Below are 19,079 nucleotides of genomic sequence, written 5' to 3'. Positions count from 1 at the left end.
AGTTTTATAACATTAGCGTTTTGAGAAATGATGTAACCTTCTTGGCCCCGCAGGGTGTTTYCCCCCTAGGATATTCCTCGTAATCCTTCTCTCACAGCAGCGCCCGGTTTTGTGCCTTGCGGAAGGCTCGTCTCCCTGGTGCGGTAAGAACGTGAACCTGGCCGGTGTCGCGGGCGCTCTGTGTTTGCCATGCCCGTCTCRTACACAGTCTCACATTTACCTCCCCACATTCATCCTGGACATTGCCAGGAGTAAAATCGGGTGCAGAAGTGTGAAGCCTGTCGCCGTGTGGGAAGGGCACTTCTGTGAGCAGCGACAGAGCCGCGTGGGAGCTGCCGAGGTGGGAGCCGGGCTGGGAAGCAGCAAGTGAGGGTGTCCAAGGGGCCGCCTTTCCCCCAGGGTCACTGTGGTCTCTGCATTCGGGCGCTGGGTGTGACGCGGCCAGGAGCGGGGCAGGCTGCGTCGTGCTCTGTCCCTGCTCCTGCTGAGGAGGAGACAGTGGCACCACATGAAATAATTGAGAAGTGGATAGTCACTTGCAGGCTGCTGCCACGAGCTGTCTGTGTGATCCAGCTTCCAGCATTGCCCCAGGTGTTCCACCCACCACGTCCCTTTTGGCACTGAAGGCAGCCGGCTCCGCAGCCCCCGTGGCACCGGTTCTGCRCGGCTGGAGCCAACTGTGCGAGCGAGCGACACTCGGGCACGCGGATGGGGAGAGGGCCCTGCGGAAGGCAGCAGCATCCCGTGGGACACCGCGGAGTTGCAGTGTGAAAGGTAGATCCGTGGGTGCTCAGGACCTGGGAGGTCTTTCCTGGACCAGGTTTTTCCTGGCAAGTCAGTTTGCTGTGGAATGCAAAGTTTGTRTATTAAAAGGTGTAATATTGGGAAAACTACGCTGCAAGGTATAAAGCTCCCAGTTTGTAATAGGAAGTGTATTTGTAGTGCATGCCGTTGCAGTGACTCTGGATGGTATTCAGTAGCACGTTTTAATGGTATAAAATAGTCTGTGGTCTGTGTGCAGCTCTGTTGCTATTAGAGGTGTCCATGTGAGCCCCATTACCCAAGCCAGTCATTTCCAGCAGTTGTTTGTATTTGTATGTATCACCTCACACAAACAATAAGTGATTCCAAGTCATTGGATTTTTACACATGTTTTGTTTCCTGCAAATAATGGTTACGTTTATCATCACAGAACGAAAATGGTGGATCTGTCCCTATGTTTTTTCTTTTATTTCCTGACTTGCTCTTTCCTTGAGCTTGGCAGCAGTCTGTAAGACTTGGGGATGTTTCAATGCCTTGCAACATGCGAGCGGCGAGTGCTCCTTCACCGGTTCATCTCCAGCCTCTGGTGCTGCAGAGCAGCCCTGGTCCTGCCGTGTTGTCCTGAGGGTGGTTTGGAAGCTCGTCCTTGCGACGGCTGTGACGCTTTCTTGAACTCATGCCAACAGGGGCCTAGTTTTTCTGCCCAACTAGATTGGCGGTGTGATTTTCTGTGGCAAATGAGTCCTGGCTGAGTGATTAGCTTTGTGCGTTCAGCTCTACAAAGAGGGCAGGGCTGGGGCTGAGAATCTCCTCGCCTCTCCTGCTGCCTCATATTGGAGGATAAGCAGAATGCTTTTTATGAGGCAGTGATCCTAGTGCTGCATTTTGCACTGGTTGTTGTAACGTTTCCCATGTTATAAGACATAGGCAGCTTGAGTTTGATTTACGCCAGTAATTCATTACTTTTTGATGTAGTCCTTGGCCAAGTTAAATTAAAACAGTGCAGGAACTGTGTTTTAGGATCTGCAATTCAAAACTGCACAGCTGTTTTGGTGTCTTGTGTTAGGGTGCATTATTTCAAAGAAAATACAGCTTTGAGGTCGTGCGAAATTTTGCATTTCCAGACCTGACGTAACCCAAGTATTCACTACATGAATGTTTTAACAACAGGTGCCTGCCACAGTTTTCCAAGCAGGGAGAAGGGTGGCAGGCAAGGATGCTCCTGGGCGGGCAGTCCTCGTGTACCAGCCGCAGCCGCTGCCCCGCGGGGCTGGGAAACCCGGCCCGYGCGTTGGGGCCGAGGGAGCAGCAGAGGAGCAGGGTGCACGCGTGGCTGAAACGTGCCGCCCTTTGGAGCATAAGCAGATGAGCTTGAGTGTGATTTTACAGCATTTGTTCCACTCAAATGCACATGTAAATTCACATGTTCGCCTCCTGCGTTATGACCTAATATAATATCCAGCATTTGGGGAATTGGGTCACTTTTTGATATAGTGATTTTTCTCATCAACTGGAAATAAATCAACAGGGAAAACCAAAAAAATAAAYATTGCCTTTATTTTTCCAACCCCAGACCTGTGCTTAGCTATTGAGCCTCCGATGCCGCGTCGCGGTCGTCTCATGCACGATGTGCCCGTGTTGTCCTGCATGCTCCCCGTGCCATCCCGCTGCAGTGCGCGGCTGGGARGGTGCGAGGGCTGCAGAGCTGCCCCTGCTCAGAGAGCTGCTGCGCTGCTGTGCTCTGTCTCACAAGGGCTGGTGGGGCCGGGTTCAGACCAACGCGCTGTCGCTGCCGGTGCCCTTCATTAGAAAAACAGAATTAAATGCAGTAATGAAAACAAAAGGCTTCACTTGCGGTGCCACTCGGAAGAGCTRTTTTCAAGCAAAAACTAACTCCTTAGCATAAGCTTTGCTCAGCTGGTTCTAATGCACTGATGCTATAACATGTGGCCTTAATCTTTACAAACAGCAAATCCTATCTACCATGTAAGTATTTAAGCCAATTATGTCTCTGATGYAAGGAACATGTGACAGTTCCCACTGTATCCCATAAAGGATACGGAAGTCCTGGATCCTCCTGGAGTGCCCTGTGTCTCAGCCCGTTTCTCGGGTGCTGTGTCCTGCAATGGGCTCGCAGTTACAGTGTGGGGACCCACGGTGCGGTGGCGAGTTCCGCTCAGCGCGAAGGCAGCCCGGATCCCGGGGGCGCTTCCTTGCGTCTGCAGCTGCGGTGCCTGTTGCCTCGAGAGGAAAGATTTGATCAGCACAGAGAAAGTCTGACTCTAGAAAAGCGGCTTCCGACACGAACCTTGCACGCGGCGACAGCAGAAGGGCGATGTGCGGAGCTGCAGAGGCYGCGGCGGGCGCAGCAGCCCGTTCACACCGTGAATGTCTCCCCGGCCACGCTRCCCGTCCTGTCACCCTTCCATGACGGAGCGGGCACGTGGAGCGGCCCCGGGACCATGTGGGACGGGGCCTGTCCTGCCACCCCCTCCCCTGCACCCTCTGCTGCTCCSTGGCGGATGGGGAGGTTGTAAACACAGACAGGGCGCTAAATGGAATAGTATAGATGTGGCATGAGTAAAATTGATCAGTAGGATCAACTCTTGCATGTTTAAGAGAAATTTGCATATCTAATGGTGCATTAACAGCTTTTAAAAAGAAAGCTAGTATTCTACCTTGTATCTGTAAGTAGGAAATGTATTTAGTGCTCATGGAGATGGAGGTAAAAATAAATTAGCTGAAGGAAGCTTTTTGTACAGGTTTTGTGCTGAGGCTAAAATCCAAGGTTTGGTTCAATTATCAACCTGACACTTTTCTTCCCAGGAAACCTGTGCTTGGAGCTTCTGATCCTGCTCCGATTGGAGCAGAGACCATGAGCACAGAAAGTGCTCCAATTCCTCATGATCCGCCGGGCACCTGGGATGGGAGCAGTGAGGGTGACAAGTGACCTTTGGTGAATTCAATCTGCAAATGGCTCCTGCTTAGGATGGCTAATGCTTTTAGTTGCTGCAGAGGCTTCTTCCTGGGCTTTAAAAAGCTGGGAATAAATGGATTTGGTGCTCCTGTGCAGAAGGCATAGCAAGCAGGTGGCTGGTGGATGTATTAAATGAGGGGATGTTGGAAACCTTGCAGGATGTTGGAATGCGTCGCTGTAACTCATGGAGAATGGCGAGAAGTCTGTCAGAGTGGAGATGCGGGGGCCGAGATCTTGCTGGGCAGGAGGACCAGGGGGACCCCTCCAGGTCGTGAGGAGGCTGCGGCTGCCTGGCTCCGTAGCAGCTCCGCTCCCACGCTCCACTGTCCCGGGGTGCTGGGAGCTGCAGGTTGCAGCAGGAGGCAGCTGCATCCGCCCGGTGCCGCCTTTCCCTGTCCCAGACGTGACCCCGGTCCGTGGGCTCGCGGAGCCAGGCGCTGTGGGGAGAGGTGTGCGCTGAGCACCGCTTTGCCCCATGGCCTGTGGCCCTCGCTGAGCCATGCAGCGCTGCGCTTYGGTCTGGGTGCAGTGGTGCTGGTCGGATGTGTGCTGTGGTGTCGGGGTGTCCTCCTGCATGGGCTAAGCTCCTGCCCCACCAGTGCTGGGAGAGGGATGTGCAGTGCTGTGGGGTGTCAGGGAACTCCGCCTGGGAATGGGTCTGCTGCAGCTCCCTGCAAGAGGTGCTGCTGGCTCTGCTTTGTGTTTGGGCTGTGCAGGCTGAGGACTAGGTGCATCTCCTGAGGGCAGCATCCCTGGGGCAGGAGCATCCCGAGGGCAGCTGTGTCCCCAAAGCAGCTGCGTCCCGAGGGCAGCAGCATCCCTAGGACAGCATCATCCCCAAGACGGGAGCATCCCGAGGGCAGCCGCATCCCCAGGGCAGCCGCGTCCCCGCGCCCGCTCCGCGTGGCGCCCCGCCCGCCGCCCGTGCCCTGCCCCGACGGGGCGGGCGCAGCGGGGCGGCCCCGCGCGCTGCTCCGCGCCGCTCCGCGCCCTGTGGGAGGAGCCAGCGGCYCCGCCGCCCCCGCGCCCCCCGCCCGCCCGGCGCATTTGGCGGCCGCCGCCGCGGAGCAGCGCGCGGGGGGGGATGATGGATCCGCGGCTGCGGCTGCTGACGCCCCGCGCCCGCCTGCCCGCCCTCAATGGAGGAGGACGTTGAGACCCGCAAGATCAACAGCAGCTTCCTGCGCGACCACAGCTATGCGACCGAGGGTGAGTGTCCCCCGGCCCCGCCGCGCCCGGGCCGTGACTCAGCACGGCCGAGCCCAGCGCTGCTTCCCCGGCCGGGATCCCCCCGGCTCCGCACTCCGAGCGCCTCTGACATCTTGGATGCTCGGGAGCACGCCCGATTCTGGGCCGCGCTGTCCCTCTGCRGATGCGGGAGCAGCCGGAATTAAAGCCGGCTTGTACTCCTGCAGCTGTGCACGAGCTGAGGAACTGGGAATCTGCGGCACTCGAGGTGGCCGTGCCGCATTGCCAGCCGGCTCGTCCCTCTAATTCCCATGCTGCCGGAGGCACCGCAGCCTCCTCAGCTCCCAGTGCGGCGTGGATGATCCCACGGGGGAGCGGGAGGTTGGGGCCACATCCATCCCGAGCACGAGGTGGCCTCTCCCTGCGGCTCTGCGGGGCTCATCTGGACTTGGCCGGCGTCCCCGGCTCAGCGCGTTCGCGGCTCCGTGCGGCTCTGGCAGGTCTGCAGYGCGGGGCCAGTGGCCGCTGCGATCCCAGGCCCTGCTGCGGCCGCAGCCGCTGTTGCTGGGGATGCCTTGCGGCCCGGAGCTCGTGGCGCCGCGCGGCGCTGCTGGAGGGGCTGCAGCTCCCAAACGCGCCTGCTTGCCCTGTGATGGCATCACTGGCATCCGTGGGCAGTCTGGGGCTGTAATTATTGCTGTAATGCTAGGAAATACGATAAACACCCGTGTAATTAAGTAGAATTAAGCAGTGTCCCAGGGCTGTTTTGTACGCGCCCCTGCACGAAGGGGCTCCATGGGTGCTGCCGGGGGGGAGCTGCAGCGCACGCAGCGTCACGCTGGAGCGTGGATCCCGTGCGAGGGCGGCGCRGCCACGGGGGCTGCGTTCACTGTGCAGGTGAGCGACCGCCGTGCGTGACGCTGYGGCCGCCCCGGGAGCTCCCTGCTTCGGGAGCTGCTGCTGCCCCAAAGCAGGGGACCAACCCGGCCCCTGCCGAGAGCCGGCGTTCCCAGCCCCGTGCAGCAGCCGGCCCAGGCATCCCCACGGCACCTTTGGGGCCTTCCTTGTGGAGAAGGAGGGCACGCRGCATGAGGCTGGGGCTGCTGTGATCCCCACACACTGCTCAAGGGGGTTTCTGTAGCGGAAAAACCTACATATAGCAGCAATGGGAAGCTGGGGACCTGGCAGACTACCGAAAAGGAGCCTGTGCCAGCTCGTGCTGTGCATGCAGCTCATGACCGCATGGCAGCCGGGCAGGAGCCACAGCCTCTGTCTGTCCTGCCCATCTCCTAATCCCTGTGCTGCCCGTGCTCTGCGTGCAGCTGCTGTCCACCCGTGGTGGCTGTGTCCGGACATGTGGCTGCCTCTACCCGGCAGGATGGGCTGCAGGGGTGTCCCTGCTGGGCTATGTGGGTGTCAGCAGAGCTTCCAGAGGGTGACATGGCCAGCATGGGTGCGAGACCCTATTTCCAGACCACCCAGCTTGCACAGACTTTTCCTGCAGTCCRTTGAAGGTGCATTTGCCGTCGCTGTGCTACAGAAAGTGTCTGTGGCAGCCAAMACAGAGCATGGGATGTCGGCACATCACAGTGAGCTGCGGAGCCCTGTCCCCCTGGCTGGAAGGACAAGGAATCGGGATGTGGGGAGCTGGAGAGGCCTCAACCTGAGGGCCAGGGCAAGCGCAGCCGAGCACGCAGCGCGCAGAGGAGCCCTGCACGGTGCTGTGATCCCTGTGTGGCGAGGAAATGGCCAGAGCGCGCGCGGGGCGGCAGTGGGACGGCTCTGCGCCGGCTGGCGGCACGGGGTGTTGGGTGGCTGCGTGCCGGGGGAGCTGCTGTCCCGCGGGGGCAGCTCGGGACGTGCCGCCCCCCATGTGGACGTTGGGCAGGCGGCCGGTCGCACTTCAGGAGCGCAGAGCTCCTCGTGCAGCGCAGGACAAGCACAGCCGGTCGCTGACTTCGCGTGTCCCCTTGGGAAAGCTGCGTTCACCTGAAATGATCTGCGCGGTAGCCTGTCTTCTACTAGGAGTCCTCCCAAAGGCTGTTCAGAAGATGAAAACTTTGAAACCGCGCGAGGGCCTCGCGCAGAGGCGGTCTCGCGTGAAGAGCCTCAACGACACTCCCCTGGGCCGGTCTGCTGCGGAAAGCCCTGTCCATGCCCCGTCCTGCTGGGRTGCTGATGGAAAGTGGGACCATCTGAGACTTTTGAATGTAACTCTTTGAGCAAGCAGTGTCTGTTCACTGAGGGCTTCCTGCAGCTGGGCAGCAGCACTCATTTATTTATTCTAATTTTTCTGTTTTCCTGTCTTAAAAGCCTTGCCGCTGCCTGTCCTGGGCTTGTGCTCAGCTATTTTTATTGTGCCGAAGGATGGGCATTACTSTTTGAGGATGATCTGGATTGGGATTTAAGTAATCCAGGAGCCTCCKTGAAGTTGTTGTTTAATGCACAGGCACTTTGATTGCAGAGCGTGCTGCCTTGCTGTGTGCCGTTTCTTCATGTGTTTGCGGTGTCTGGACATCCGTTTGCCGTGGCCGCAGGCGCCGGGGCCTGGTCGGGAGCTGCGGACGCGTCTCCCTTCCTGCAGGCCCGGAGCAGGGCCGCGCTGCCRCCCATGGCGCTCTGCGTCACAGCCCCGCGGATACTTTAATCCCTGGATTAAAGAGAGAGGAGACGTGCCTCGGGCCTCCATAATCCRGGATTACGAGGATGGCTGGAGCAGGGAAGGGAGCCGCTGGGCCCTGCTGGACCAGGGGYGCCCCTGGCGGGGGAAGGATGCACGGGGAGGATGGGGTGGTGTCAGTGGAAAGGCCGTGCACGAGTGCTCTCCGTGTGTGCCTCACGTGTGCCGGAGAGAGGGCGCCGGGCAGTGCACTCCACTCCGCCGCGCGGCCTTGCCCATGTGCTCGCGCTCCTGCCATCGCTGCAGGGCGAGGGGCGCTCCGGGGTCTGTCACCTCCTCCCGAATAGTGCTGCTCCGGGAGGGTGGCCTTGGGGCCCCGTGGCCAACGTCCTGCAGACCAGGTAGCCATGAGCTGCCCCGGCCGCATGCACCGCTCCGGGGGCTTGGCCAGCTCGCTGYGAGCATAGAGATCCATGGCCGGAGCACTCGGAGAGTGGGAGCCCCGCTGCTCGGCYGGCCATGGCCTCTGCGGAGGTGTGAGAGCCGTGGAGCGGCACACGGAGGTGTGAGAGGCCACAGGGCAGTGCACAGAGGTGAGACCATGGAGGTGAGAGAGACCTGCAAGAGCACAGAGGTGTGTGAGGCCCGCGGAGCAGCGCCTGGAGGTGTGTGGGACAACGGGGCGGCGTGGGCACATGGAGGTGTTGATGCGGAGGATGCTGATCTGGCAGGTTGAAACCTGCTCCTGCGGTCCTGGCGGTGCTGACATGTGGAGTGGGTCCCGCACGTCCCACACGGTGCAGGACACATCCCTCGGGAGCCGCCGTGTCCCCCAGGGCCGTCCATCCTTTTGGGGCCGGGGATGCGCCCCGCTCCTCACTCCGCCTGCTGCTGCCACCCCTTGGTGCCGAGGCGGCCGGACGAGCGGCGCAGGGCGCAGGGCAGGGAGCACCAGTCCGTTTTTGTTGAGGCTTTTCCATATGCAGCACAATTCCCATGAGCAGTGCAGCCCTCGGTGCTTCCCATGTTTACTTCCYGCTTTTCCCAAACTCTTTTGATGTTGATAGGTGAGAGCTGGACCCTCTGCTGGGCCATGGGTTCCAGCCATGGGCCGGGACTCCCAAAGCCACAACATGGGCTTAGAAACCTTGGAGTTTTAGGTATCCTTTGGGTTCTTGCTTTGCAGCCTCGTTTTTTTCCTTCGTTTTGTTCAGTCTTTGGCTTCTGGAGCTCCCATGTTAGTGCTTCTGCTCGCCTCATTTCATAGGATGTTGGAGGCGCAGCATGTCCCTTGGACGACAGGCTGGAGCCTTGGAAGAGAGGCTGGAGTTGGAGGCTGTTATGGTGGATCTTGCTGTTTCGGGACTGAATCTGGCTCTGGATGTAGGAGCGAGCTGGGATCGTTCCCAGCGTGTCTGGAAAGATCTGTCCCGGTCTCACATTTCCTGTGCCCGCACCACGCGGCAGCCTCCGGCCAGTGCAGCCCGGCAGCTCCCTGGTAATGCGCCRCGGATCCATCCCTCCTAGTGCCGGAGCAGGTCCTCCAAGTGGACAGGTCACCAAAATAGAAACCCGAAACCAAAATAGCTAGCTAATCTCCCGTTTTGATCTTTCTGCGCTGCATTTCAGTTGATTCCCCAGTGCAGCCATGAAATACGAGCATGAGCTCAGCTCCCGAGTATGCAAACAAATTGCTGAGATTTTTCCTACCCTCGGATCAGTCCCTATCCCTATTCTCTGAATAACAATAAATGTTAATGGAGGTAAAGACTGTTATGTCCCTCATGTCTATTTTGTCACTGGAATAACAACTTTACAYGTTAGAGTGCTGAGATTTATAGGGGCCAAACCTGCTCAGCAAAAACAAATCATGTTCCATCGTGCGCGTTGCCTTTTATCGCTGCTGTGTTATCTGGAGCCATCGTGGGTGTTAACCCTGTGATAACATCCTCAAACGGGGACTTTCAGCAATTTCATAGTGGAATAGAGCCGTTCTGCAGTGTTACATTGGGATGGTCTCGTTTTGGTGCAGGGCTGTGGAAGTGGAACCTRTCCAAGATGCCAACGAGGAGGCGCGGGGCCGGGCCCCGCTCCGGCCTGGYGTGGCGAGCTCGTGGTGCGGAGCGTGGGTGCGCAGGCTCGTGGCGGGCTGGAGCTRGTTGGTGCGCAGCCCTGCTCGCTGCCCGTGCCCGGCTGGGTGCCCTCGCAGGCCGGTCTGTGGCTGCAGCCGTGGTGCGGGCAGCACCTCGGGGCTGGCAGCACTGCGGAGCCGGCCCAGGCTGTGCGCTCCTGGGTGCTGCCCGGGCCATGCGCTCATCTGCAGCGCACGGTGCAGAGCCCTGGTGCCGTTTCGGCAGCGGCCACAGTCCCATCAGACAGGCCTGCAGGATCTCTGTGAGCTCTTCCACAGCAGTTACCTTCTGAAAGAGTCATTGCAGCAGAAGAGACTGGAGTGAACAGTCTCTGAGCAGTGACAGATTGCTGAGTTTTGGCTAAGTTCTGCAGGAGGATTCACGTCTCCTCGTGGGGCGGTTCCATGGCTTTGTTGGGCACCTGAATGCAGCGTTTTTATTAAGAATGCTGCAAAATGGGGCAGTGCTGGTGAGGCAGGGCCAGGTGTGGATGTGCTGAGCTCTTCTCATAGTGGAGGGGATGAAGAGCTCCCTGCATTTGTCAGCAGGCAGGAAACCAGAGGCAAAGCCCAGYGTTTTTGACATTGTTTGGTTTGCCCAGGCCTGTGGTGCTGCACTGTGGTCCCCTTGCAGCCGGGCTCTCCGCTCGCTCCAGGTGGCAGCTCCCATGTGGAGGTGAATCGGGAGCAATGCGGGGCCCTTCCCACCCTGCAGCGCTGTCCGTGCAGCCGCTGTGCAAATCCCACGTGATCCACCCGCTTTGCAGCCTTCCTGCCCGGCAATGTCCACTGCAGGCATGAGCAGCCCGCACTGAGTGGAGGGGATAAAATCCACGTGTGTTCTGCCGAGGTGCCCCGCAGGGGTCCGTTCATCTGCTCCCAGCTTAGGACAGTGCCAGCTCCTGCCCCAGCGCGGAGTCTCCCGTGTCCCCGCGCTGCTCCGAGCGCGATGCCGCGTGGCCGGGCAGGGAGCCCCACATGTGGGGGCGGCCACCCCCGCCCCGGCCTTGCACCGCTCCCAGCCTTGCTTTTGGCCGCATCTCCTCCTCCTCTCCCCTTACACCTCCATTCTCCTTCCCTGCTTTCAATCTCTTCTCGTTTGGATCCCTGTTCTTTGTTCTCTGCACTGCCCAACCCGGGACATGTTAACACGGCCGGCACGTGGCACCCGCCGCTCTGTACCCGCGTCTCCCTGTGCTGTCGTCCCAGCCGGTGGATCCTCTGTTGCCCCAAGGCCGAGCTCAGACTTGGCCGCCCCCGTGGGCAGCGCCCGGCTCTGCTCCCGGCGGAGGAGGCAGCTGCCCTCCTGCTTTGCAGCTTGAGTGTTTGCAAGGTGACGACAGGGGCTGGGGGGACGAGCAGCCTGCAGGGAGCCCCGTGCAAGCCGGGTGCTGAGCCAAGCTGCTGCGTTGCCTCTGCCCGTGCGCTCCATCCTGGACAGCTCCCGCCTCCCCGAGCCGCCTTCCTGTTCGCTGCAATCTGTTTCTGACAGCGTGTGAAGTTATTGACAAGGTGATGAAATCTGGTGGACTTGCACTTGCCAAAAAAAGGAGAAGTCTTTATTCCCTCGCCATATGCAGTCTCAGGTCCTCAGATGAAACATGCCCCTGAAAGCAGTGCCAGGGCACAGCCGTGGCGCCGGCGGATATTTGCGCCCTAGGAGAGGCACCAAGATCCTGTCCCGGGGATCCTTCCCAGCCCCTTTCCAGCACTGGGCGCTGGCTCTTGTCACTGGTCCCACTCCTGCTCCTCGCCAGGGGCGACACCGTGAATACAGATACGATCAGACTCATTAAATGGGGAAAAACTCCCAATGGATGATGACAGGATTTCGTGATCTAGAGGGAGCTTTTGGGAATAGTTTGTTGGGGAAAAAAAAAAATCAGTTTTGGCAGGGTGGTTGGGAAGACTTTGATTCTGCGAAGTCAGTGTTTGTTTTTAGGCRGCAGCATAATCTGCATGACTCTGGTTCTGGGAGACACCGTCGCCTTCAGCTCTCCTCCCGGAGGACCAGGACTCCACATGGATTTGCAGAGAGGCTCCTGGCTGCGGGAGCCCCGGCCATGGTGCAGCCCCTGCCCCGTGTCCTGCTGCTGCGAGGGGGCTGTGCTCTCGCGTGCCCCAACGTACGTTACGTGCGTACGGAGCTCTGTGTCCATGGCCTCCACCGCGCGAGTGCCGCGGCCGGCGTGTGGATCAGCACTGCTGCTGCTGCAATTGGTAAGCTACAGTGAGAAATGGCAAAGCAGGTGACTGGAAATATCCAGTTTCTTCCCTTTGCCCCTTTGGCTTCTCAGGAGCTGGAAGCCCATGTCTGTTGGCAGGAATCGCTTCGGCTGCCCGCACCTGCAAACCCTTTCCTTGTGTTTCTTTTACTTTCCAAAAGCCATTGATTGTTGCAGTGCTGCGGTAGGAAAGCAGGCAGCCTGTAAAATGGTGTTATTCCCGGGTTTTAAAATGGAGCTCTGGCCTCCTGCTGTCGCCAGATCCGCTGGAGCCCTCGCGCGCAATCGGCCTGTGGAGAGCAGGCTGCTCCGGGTCCCTTCCGACCACTGGCGCTGCTGCGGGGCCACGYGCGGGCAGCATCGGCCTCATCACTTCCCGTAATTAAATTCTTCACTTGGAAGAAAGTTAATCTTCCCAGAGCACGTAAAACCTGACCTGCAGCCCAAAGCAGCGGAATATGTTGCTTATAAGCACTTTTATCCAAGGGCCCGTTCCAAATCCAGCAGCCATTAGTATAATTGGATATAGCTGTTCCCGAGCCAAGGACGTGGAATCGCAAGCTGTAAGGATGCGGCAGCTTCRCTGCAAAGGCGGCGTGGGCGTCGAGGCTGGATGGGCCCCTTAGCCCGCACATTGTGGACACATTTCCGTGAGCTGGGAGCCGCCTCAGCAGGGACGCCCCATTGCCCTGGGGTGTCCCCTGCCCGGGGTGTCCCCTGCCCCGGGTGTCCCCTGCCCAGCGCCACAGCACCGCAGAGCAGCCGGTGCGGAAGGGACTGCCGCTTTCCTGCCCAGGCTGCTCCGTGTGTCCCGCGGATTCCGGGAGACTTTCCCTCTCCTTTCCTCCGTGTTTGCATAAACACACGAATAAGCTCATTAGCCAAATCCGCGCTGGTGGCGGCAGCATGAGGCCTGCTGGGGGACGCTGRCTTGAAGCATGTGCTGGTCCCAGGGCTTGGTTGGGATTCTAGAAGGGGCTCAGGAGGCGCTCGCTGGTGCTGTCCTGAAGCTCGACATTCCCAGCACAAACACTTCATCTATTGCTCTCGCCGTGGCCTCGCTCCTGCTCTTAAGATCAGCTTTGATCTTAACTTCGAAGTACAGCGTCCTCGCTCATCAATACTTAGGTGCAGCAAAACAACACCAAACATTTGGACCATCTCAGTGTTGCCTTCTTTTTGACYGATGCAGGAACTGTCAATAGTTGTTTCGTACCCACGCAATTTGTCATACATTTATCAAGAGACAAAGTCAGCAGCCATCAGCATTCACCTTCCCTGGAATTTAGACTGATTAAAATCCAAGCCTTACAGAAAGCAAATATGCATTAGCTGGATAACGTGAGGTACTTGCTATTAGCTGTGTAATTTGGAATTTAAGGTGTATTTGCCAGTTTGGCTTTTATTTAGCATGGGAGCACCCGCCAGCTCCCATGTGCTGTCCTGGTGCAGCGGTGCTGGGATTGCAGGCAGCACCGGGGAATGTTTGGTTATGGATACAGCAGGACTCGCTCCCCGGTGCATTTGTGTGCTTGGTTATGGATACAGCAGGACTCTTTCCCTGGTGTATTTGTGTGCTTGATTATGGATACAGCAGGACTTGCTCCCTGGTGTATTTGTGTGCTTGGTTATGGATACAGCAGGACTTGCTCCCTGGTGTATTTGTGTGCTTGGTTATGGATACAGCAGGACTCGCTCCCCGATGCATTTGCAGGGTTGCCTGGAGAGGCACTTTCTGTCCCTGGGGACGACAGTTGGTTCCTCCCACAATTAGCGCCTTGGGGGTTACGGCAGTAAACGCTGCTTTGCATTTGCAAAAATGCGGCGCTTCCTTCAGCAGYGTCAGGCTGCTGGCACCGGCTGTTCGCTTGGCACAGCCCTGGGTGTTTGATTCCCCGTTGGGCGGATGGGTTTGCCTTCTCGGGAGGAGGTGCGGGGCCTCGGCGCATCCTTTGCCCGCGGTGCCGCGCTGGACTGCGCTGCTTGGCAGGCGCTCCCAGTTCCGGTGCCGCTGGCGCCTCCCGGCCTCGCCGTGCAGCCCGCGGCGCCCTCAGCTGCCGCACAGCGCCCGCGGGGACTGGAGTCAAGCAACCTTCTGCTGCTGTTGCTCTTGTTTTGTGATTTGTGACCTGTTCTGCGGCCGCTCCTGCAGGGCGTTATCTGAGAGCGGGGCTCCGCGGCTCCCCGCTTCGGGCCGYGCCGTGCGGAGGGAGCGCAGCGGAGCGCGTGCTGTGTGCCCGGCTCGGCGCTGCGGCTCCGACCACCGCGGCCGCAGCATCACCCGCACCTGGTGCCGGGGACACGGAGGGGCCGTTCCAGCRCTGGCGCCCGCAGGTGCCAGGGACGTTTTGGGAGGCTTTGGGGCAGGTTTTGCCCTGTCCTGGTGTGCAGGTGGCCGTGRGCACAGGAGACGAATCCGTGCGGAGATGTCAGAGCCACTTGTGGGTCGCAGCTCCCGCACCCCGACTGCTGGGACACCCCACTGCCAGTAAACATTAACTGCCTGTTAAAGGTAAACATTTCCTGCCAGTAAATGGTGCTGCCTGGTCTGGGGCTGCCGGGATGCTCTGCGGCGCCATCGGCTTCCCCGTGTACTGCTTGCGGCCCTTCYGTGCTCTGCACTGGGTTTTGCTTCCAGATGATCATCCCCCTAGCTGGGATGCCAGCTGTGGGCATCTCCAGCTCGGAGGGATTAGCTGCTTCACGTTAAAGATGAAGTCTTGTTATCGCAGCCTGGCAGATCCTAAAAATAGTGCAACACAACTGCGACCTCCCCGCCTGGATCCGGATCCGGGCTGAGCAGCCTCCGGTCGCCTGGGAAGCGAGCAGGATTATCCCTCTCCAGGGCAAACGCTGGCTGGGGTAGAAACTGCATTAGATCCTTACCCAGCTGGGAACTGCACTACGAATAGGCAGGTACTGCCAGCTCCTGATCAGCCTCAGGAAAAAATAACAATTAGATTATATTTGCGATTAGTATTTTTTTAAACTCTGTGCCACTTACTGCTGGCCAGAGAAGCATGAATTTCTTGCCCAGACAGAGAACTTGAGAGTGAGTATCTACACAAGTGCATGCACATACTGCACATGCACCTGCRTGCACACAGGCTGCAGACCGATGAATTGGTAAATGCAACATTCAAAAATGAGATTTTTTAATAGCTGCAGTCATCAGTATGGTTAAAGTTCTAGTGCTGCTGCAGAATTACTTTTAAGCGAGTCATTTTAGTGGCTCAGCCCCTCACTTTTAGTGAACACAATGTTGAATTGAAAAGGCAAGTTTAAGGAAAGCATCAATGGATGCTCCGCAGCTCCTCGAGCCTGGCACAAGAGACATCCTCTTCTGATGTCTTCCTACTTGATACAGCTTCAGATGTTGGACTAAGCCCCTCTTAGCTGATTATACTCAGATCTGCGCAATAAATGCCAAGGCCTGCCTATACTTAGCTCTGAGCAGCGCGCTTGCTTTGCCCCAGCGCACGTGCGGGATGCTGAGCGTGGTCCCTCCAGTGCTGGCGTGACTGGGGTCTTGTCGTCCTTCTCTAAGGCCGGCTGCTGCTGTGGCCAAGGGCATTCCCTGCTCCGTCGCTCTCCTTGCACCCCATCCCACTGCCCACAGGCCACGGAGCCAAATCCAGAGCTCCCTCCCTCAGCCCTGTGCGTCCCACGCGCCCGGCTGCAGCCTTGGAACCCGACGGGAGCAGGARCTGCCAGGGCGGTGTTTGCAGAGCGCGCCGCAGCCCGCCGTGGAACGGGGACATTGCAGGATGTGCGCGGGACGTGCCGGGGACGGCCCTGCTTGCAGGACATACCCGAGCAGCGGTGCCGGCTGCAGGTCCCTGCTCCTCTTGGCAGCTGCCGCGGCATGAGGCAGAGCGGGCAGGTAGATGGGAACAGAACTCAGTCGTGAGCTGAAAACAGCTGCTGTGTGCGTGAGGAGAGCTTGATGCTGCCAGATTTCAGCTGACATTTGGGTGCTTCTAATGACAATTTGTAGAAAGTCGATAGGTTCTCCTGGTAAGGGAGCAGATGGTGTCAGCGAGATGCCCAGAAAGGCTGGGTGCGTGGCGGCGATGCTCGGGGCCCGGCGCCGAGCCCCTTGCTGCGGCGGTGCCCTGCCCGCGCTGCACTCGCACCGGGGCACCTGCATGCAGGTAAGCGCCAGGAGGCAGCCCCGGTGCCCCTGCTGCGGGCCAGGAGCTTCCGAACACGAGGGCTGGGTGTCTCCAGTACTGGTTAGTTCATGTTTCATGTGTCAGCCATGAGGATTTAAGCAACCAGTAATCTCTGTGGAAACTATGGGCTTTCTGAAGCTATTTTGCTTTCTTGGTGGCTTAGTCCTAGACTGCAAACCTCGACCCAGACCAGGTGAGAGCCCGTGAACTCTGATCCCAGCTTTGCTGCGTGGAGGAATGCACATCTGCAGCTCTTGGGAGCGATTATCACTGGAGTTTCTAAGGTGCTGCTGTGAAAAGGGCGAAGCAGAGGACTTGATCAAAGCTCAAGTGCTTCTTACAAAGGTTAAGCTTTTTTAAGAGTATGTTTTTGTAGATAGACTTATTTTTTCCCTAACTCCAAATCAGCCCCTGGAAGGATTTTCAGCCTCTTGGTTCTCGGACGTTTCTGGCGCCAGGATGAAGATGTGAACGTGCGTCCCCCGTGTTAATGCTGGCTGTGGGGGACCCGGGAGCCGCGCAGGAGCCTCATCCCGGCTCTGCTCCACGCACCCACGCACAGCCCTGCTCCTCCTAGCATGGGGCCTCCGATTGCCTTTAAAGAGCAGGAATACGTGCATGTAATGGAAGACCGACCCTGTATATATGTGTACGTATGGTGAGGGGGCAGAATGATTATGAATGATTTAAGGCAGCCTTAAATCTTTTCTGTTTTGCCCACAGCTGGGTGCACAGATCACCACAGCAGCTTCCTTCCACACTCAGGTGTGTGGTTAAGTCTTCGCGCTGCTGAGGATGATGATGCTGAGAAGTGGCAGGCTACAACTTGTGCTGCCCACGTGCAGCACAGTGGGAGCYGAGCCCTGGTGAGCCGAGAGCCAGGGGCCTGTCAGGGCAGCAGCATCAGGCTCTGAGAGCCCTTGGGGACCCGCGAGTCCTCAGCGCAGGGCAGCCCTTGGGCCATCCGGGTGCAGGAGAAGCGCCACGTGTCTGATGAAGCCCTAATTGCAGATCTCATGCAAAGTGAGCTGATTCGAGGCACCATAAAGCAACTGTTCATTTTCCTCTCAAACTGAGGAGGATTATTTGCAGTGGTAGAGAGTTTCTCGGGTCCCACACTAATTGTCTTGATTAACAAGCTGTTCCGTATCGCAGGTGTAATGTATAACAGCCCTATATGGCTCTTATAGCCTAACCAATTAGAAAATGGTATTAATTCAAGAGCTAATGAGTTGTGCACCCTGCYGAAAGGCAATCTCTGCATTACACGCACAATGTGCACAGCATGTGTCCCAGTGCACGATGTCCATCCTAGTGTGCAGTGAGTGTCCTGGTGTGCAGCTTGCTTCCCGGTGCACAGTGTGCATCGCAGTGTGCAGTGTGTTTCCTGATTTGCAGTGTACATCCCGGTGCAACATGCATCCTGGTGTGCAGCACGTGTCCCAGTGCGCATCGTGCATTCTGGTGTGTAGTGTGCATCCCAGCGCACATCCCAGCTCTGGGCAGCTTTATCCCACCACTCTGGGAGCACCGGTGAYGGGAGCCGAGGCTGTGGCTCTCACCCGGTGCTGTTACCCTGCTGCTTGCTGCGCAGAGACGTGTATGGCTTGGGGACAAGCCCCGCACCTCCCAGGGGCAGTGGTTCAGGGAGGCGAGCGAGGGGATGAGCTGTCACCTCTCCTCCCACGAGCCCCTGAGCTGCCGTCCCCAGCGGGGCATCGCCTCGGCCCTGCAAGGACAGYGGCAGGGATGGGTTCCCGTCCTCATGTTTGGAGCCCTGTGGTGGGGGAGGCTGCAGAGCACAGATGGGAGTCACATTACTGGGTCGGCAGCGCAAAATTATTTCTCGCTGTAACAGTGGCAGAGGAATTGTGTGTGTGCCAGCATTTTTAACATTTAAATTTAGGGCACTTGTTCCATGCTGGTGAGGATCAGCAGCTGCTGCCGCTCGCAGCGTTGCGGGGAGCAGCTCCCTTCCCGCGCAGGGGGTGCGCGGGGACTGGGACACAGCGCTCGGCAGCGCTCGCTCTGCAGAGCGCGATGACGTTTCGGGGCATTTTGCTGATGAGGCCAAATTCTGCCYGGGCTTAATGCAGCGGAATCGATCAGCTCGCCGACTGTCATTCCTGCAGCAGGGAGATCGATGCAGGGCGCTCGCGGGTGGCTCCTCACGCTGCTCATCCATCTCAGGCTCCGTGTGCTGCTCCAAGTGGGGCTCGGAGGAGCCGCGTGGCTGCGGAGCGCGCGGTGACGTGGGGCACGTGGCGCTGCCCGCACACCCTGCGCTTGCTTTCTGCAGCCCGTCCGGAGCAGCCCTGAGCGCTGCAAGTCTCCACAGTCCTCACCTGGCCCCCCATTAGCGTTTCCCAGGGGATCTGACACCCTGGTCTGCCTTGTTGGTGTCCCTGTCCCTCGTCCTCAAACTCATGCAGTGACTGGGGCTGTGTTGCTTTTCTGTGCTCTTTAGTGTGCACTGAGCTGCGGGCTGAGCCCGGGAGCTCTGTCAACACCAAAGCCATCTGCAGAGGTCTGGTTTGTGCGCCGCTCTTGGGGCTGTTGGTGTCTAATGTCAATCTGAGCTCGTGGAATGGAAAGAATGGGGTGCGTGTTCCTCGCAGTGCTCCYGACAGGGCTGCACAGCTTGCAGGAGCTGTGGTCTGTGTTAAAGCTCCAATGGCCACGTGGATTCCTCATTGCAGATGTGACGTGACATGCGGTTCAGAGCTGCTCCAGGAGGATTCTGTTCGAGCTTCTGCTCCCCATGGCCCCGTGTAGGGTTCAGCCTCCGTGTTCACCGCAGCCAGCTCCAGAGATGGGGCTTGGCCTGCACAGCGGCCCGAGGGGCCCTACGTGGCTTTGCAATCTGCTCACCTGTTAGCAGGCTTAGAGAGGCCCTTCCTTTCCCCCCAGAGCCTCTTGATTATTCACCAGCTCCTTGTGCTTGTTCCCTCTACCTGGGTGGCTTCAGGTTTGGTTTTCCAGCCTTGCAGCCCTGCAGTGT

The 19,079-nt window shown here is 58.5% G+C and overlaps 1 protein-coding gene across 3 annotated transcripts in view; it reads left to right on the top strand.

Moving 5' to 3' along the window:
- The window catches only part of PPP2R2B (protein phosphatase 2 regulatory subunit Bbeta), a 47,175-nt gene that overhangs the window by 19,680 nt on the left and 8,416 nt on the right, over positions 1–19,079 (top strand). The window contains exon 1 of one of the 3 annotated variants that reach the window (XM_026046184.1): positions 4,763–4,948. The exons of the other annotated variants lie outside the window; for them this stretch is intronic. Within the exon in view, the coding sequence (XP_025901969.1) occupies positions 4,879–4,948 (70 nt within the window). The 5' untranslated portion in view covers positions 4,763–4,878. Of the gene's footprint in view, positions 1–4,762; positions 4,949–19,079 lie in introns of those variants that run through there. 3 annotated transcript variants of the gene reach the window in all.

This window comes from Nothoprocta perdicaria, unplaced genomic scaffold (genome assembly GCF_003342845.1).
Source record: "Nothoprocta perdicaria isolate Ctin4 unplaced genomic scaffold, notPer1 scaffold_107, whole genome shotgun sequence".
NCBI classification, from domain to species: domain Eukaryota; kingdom Metazoa; phylum Chordata; class Aves; order Tinamiformes; family Tinamidae; genus Nothoprocta; species Nothoprocta perdicaria.
This window is presented reverse-complemented; position numbering and strand designations above follow the sequence as displayed.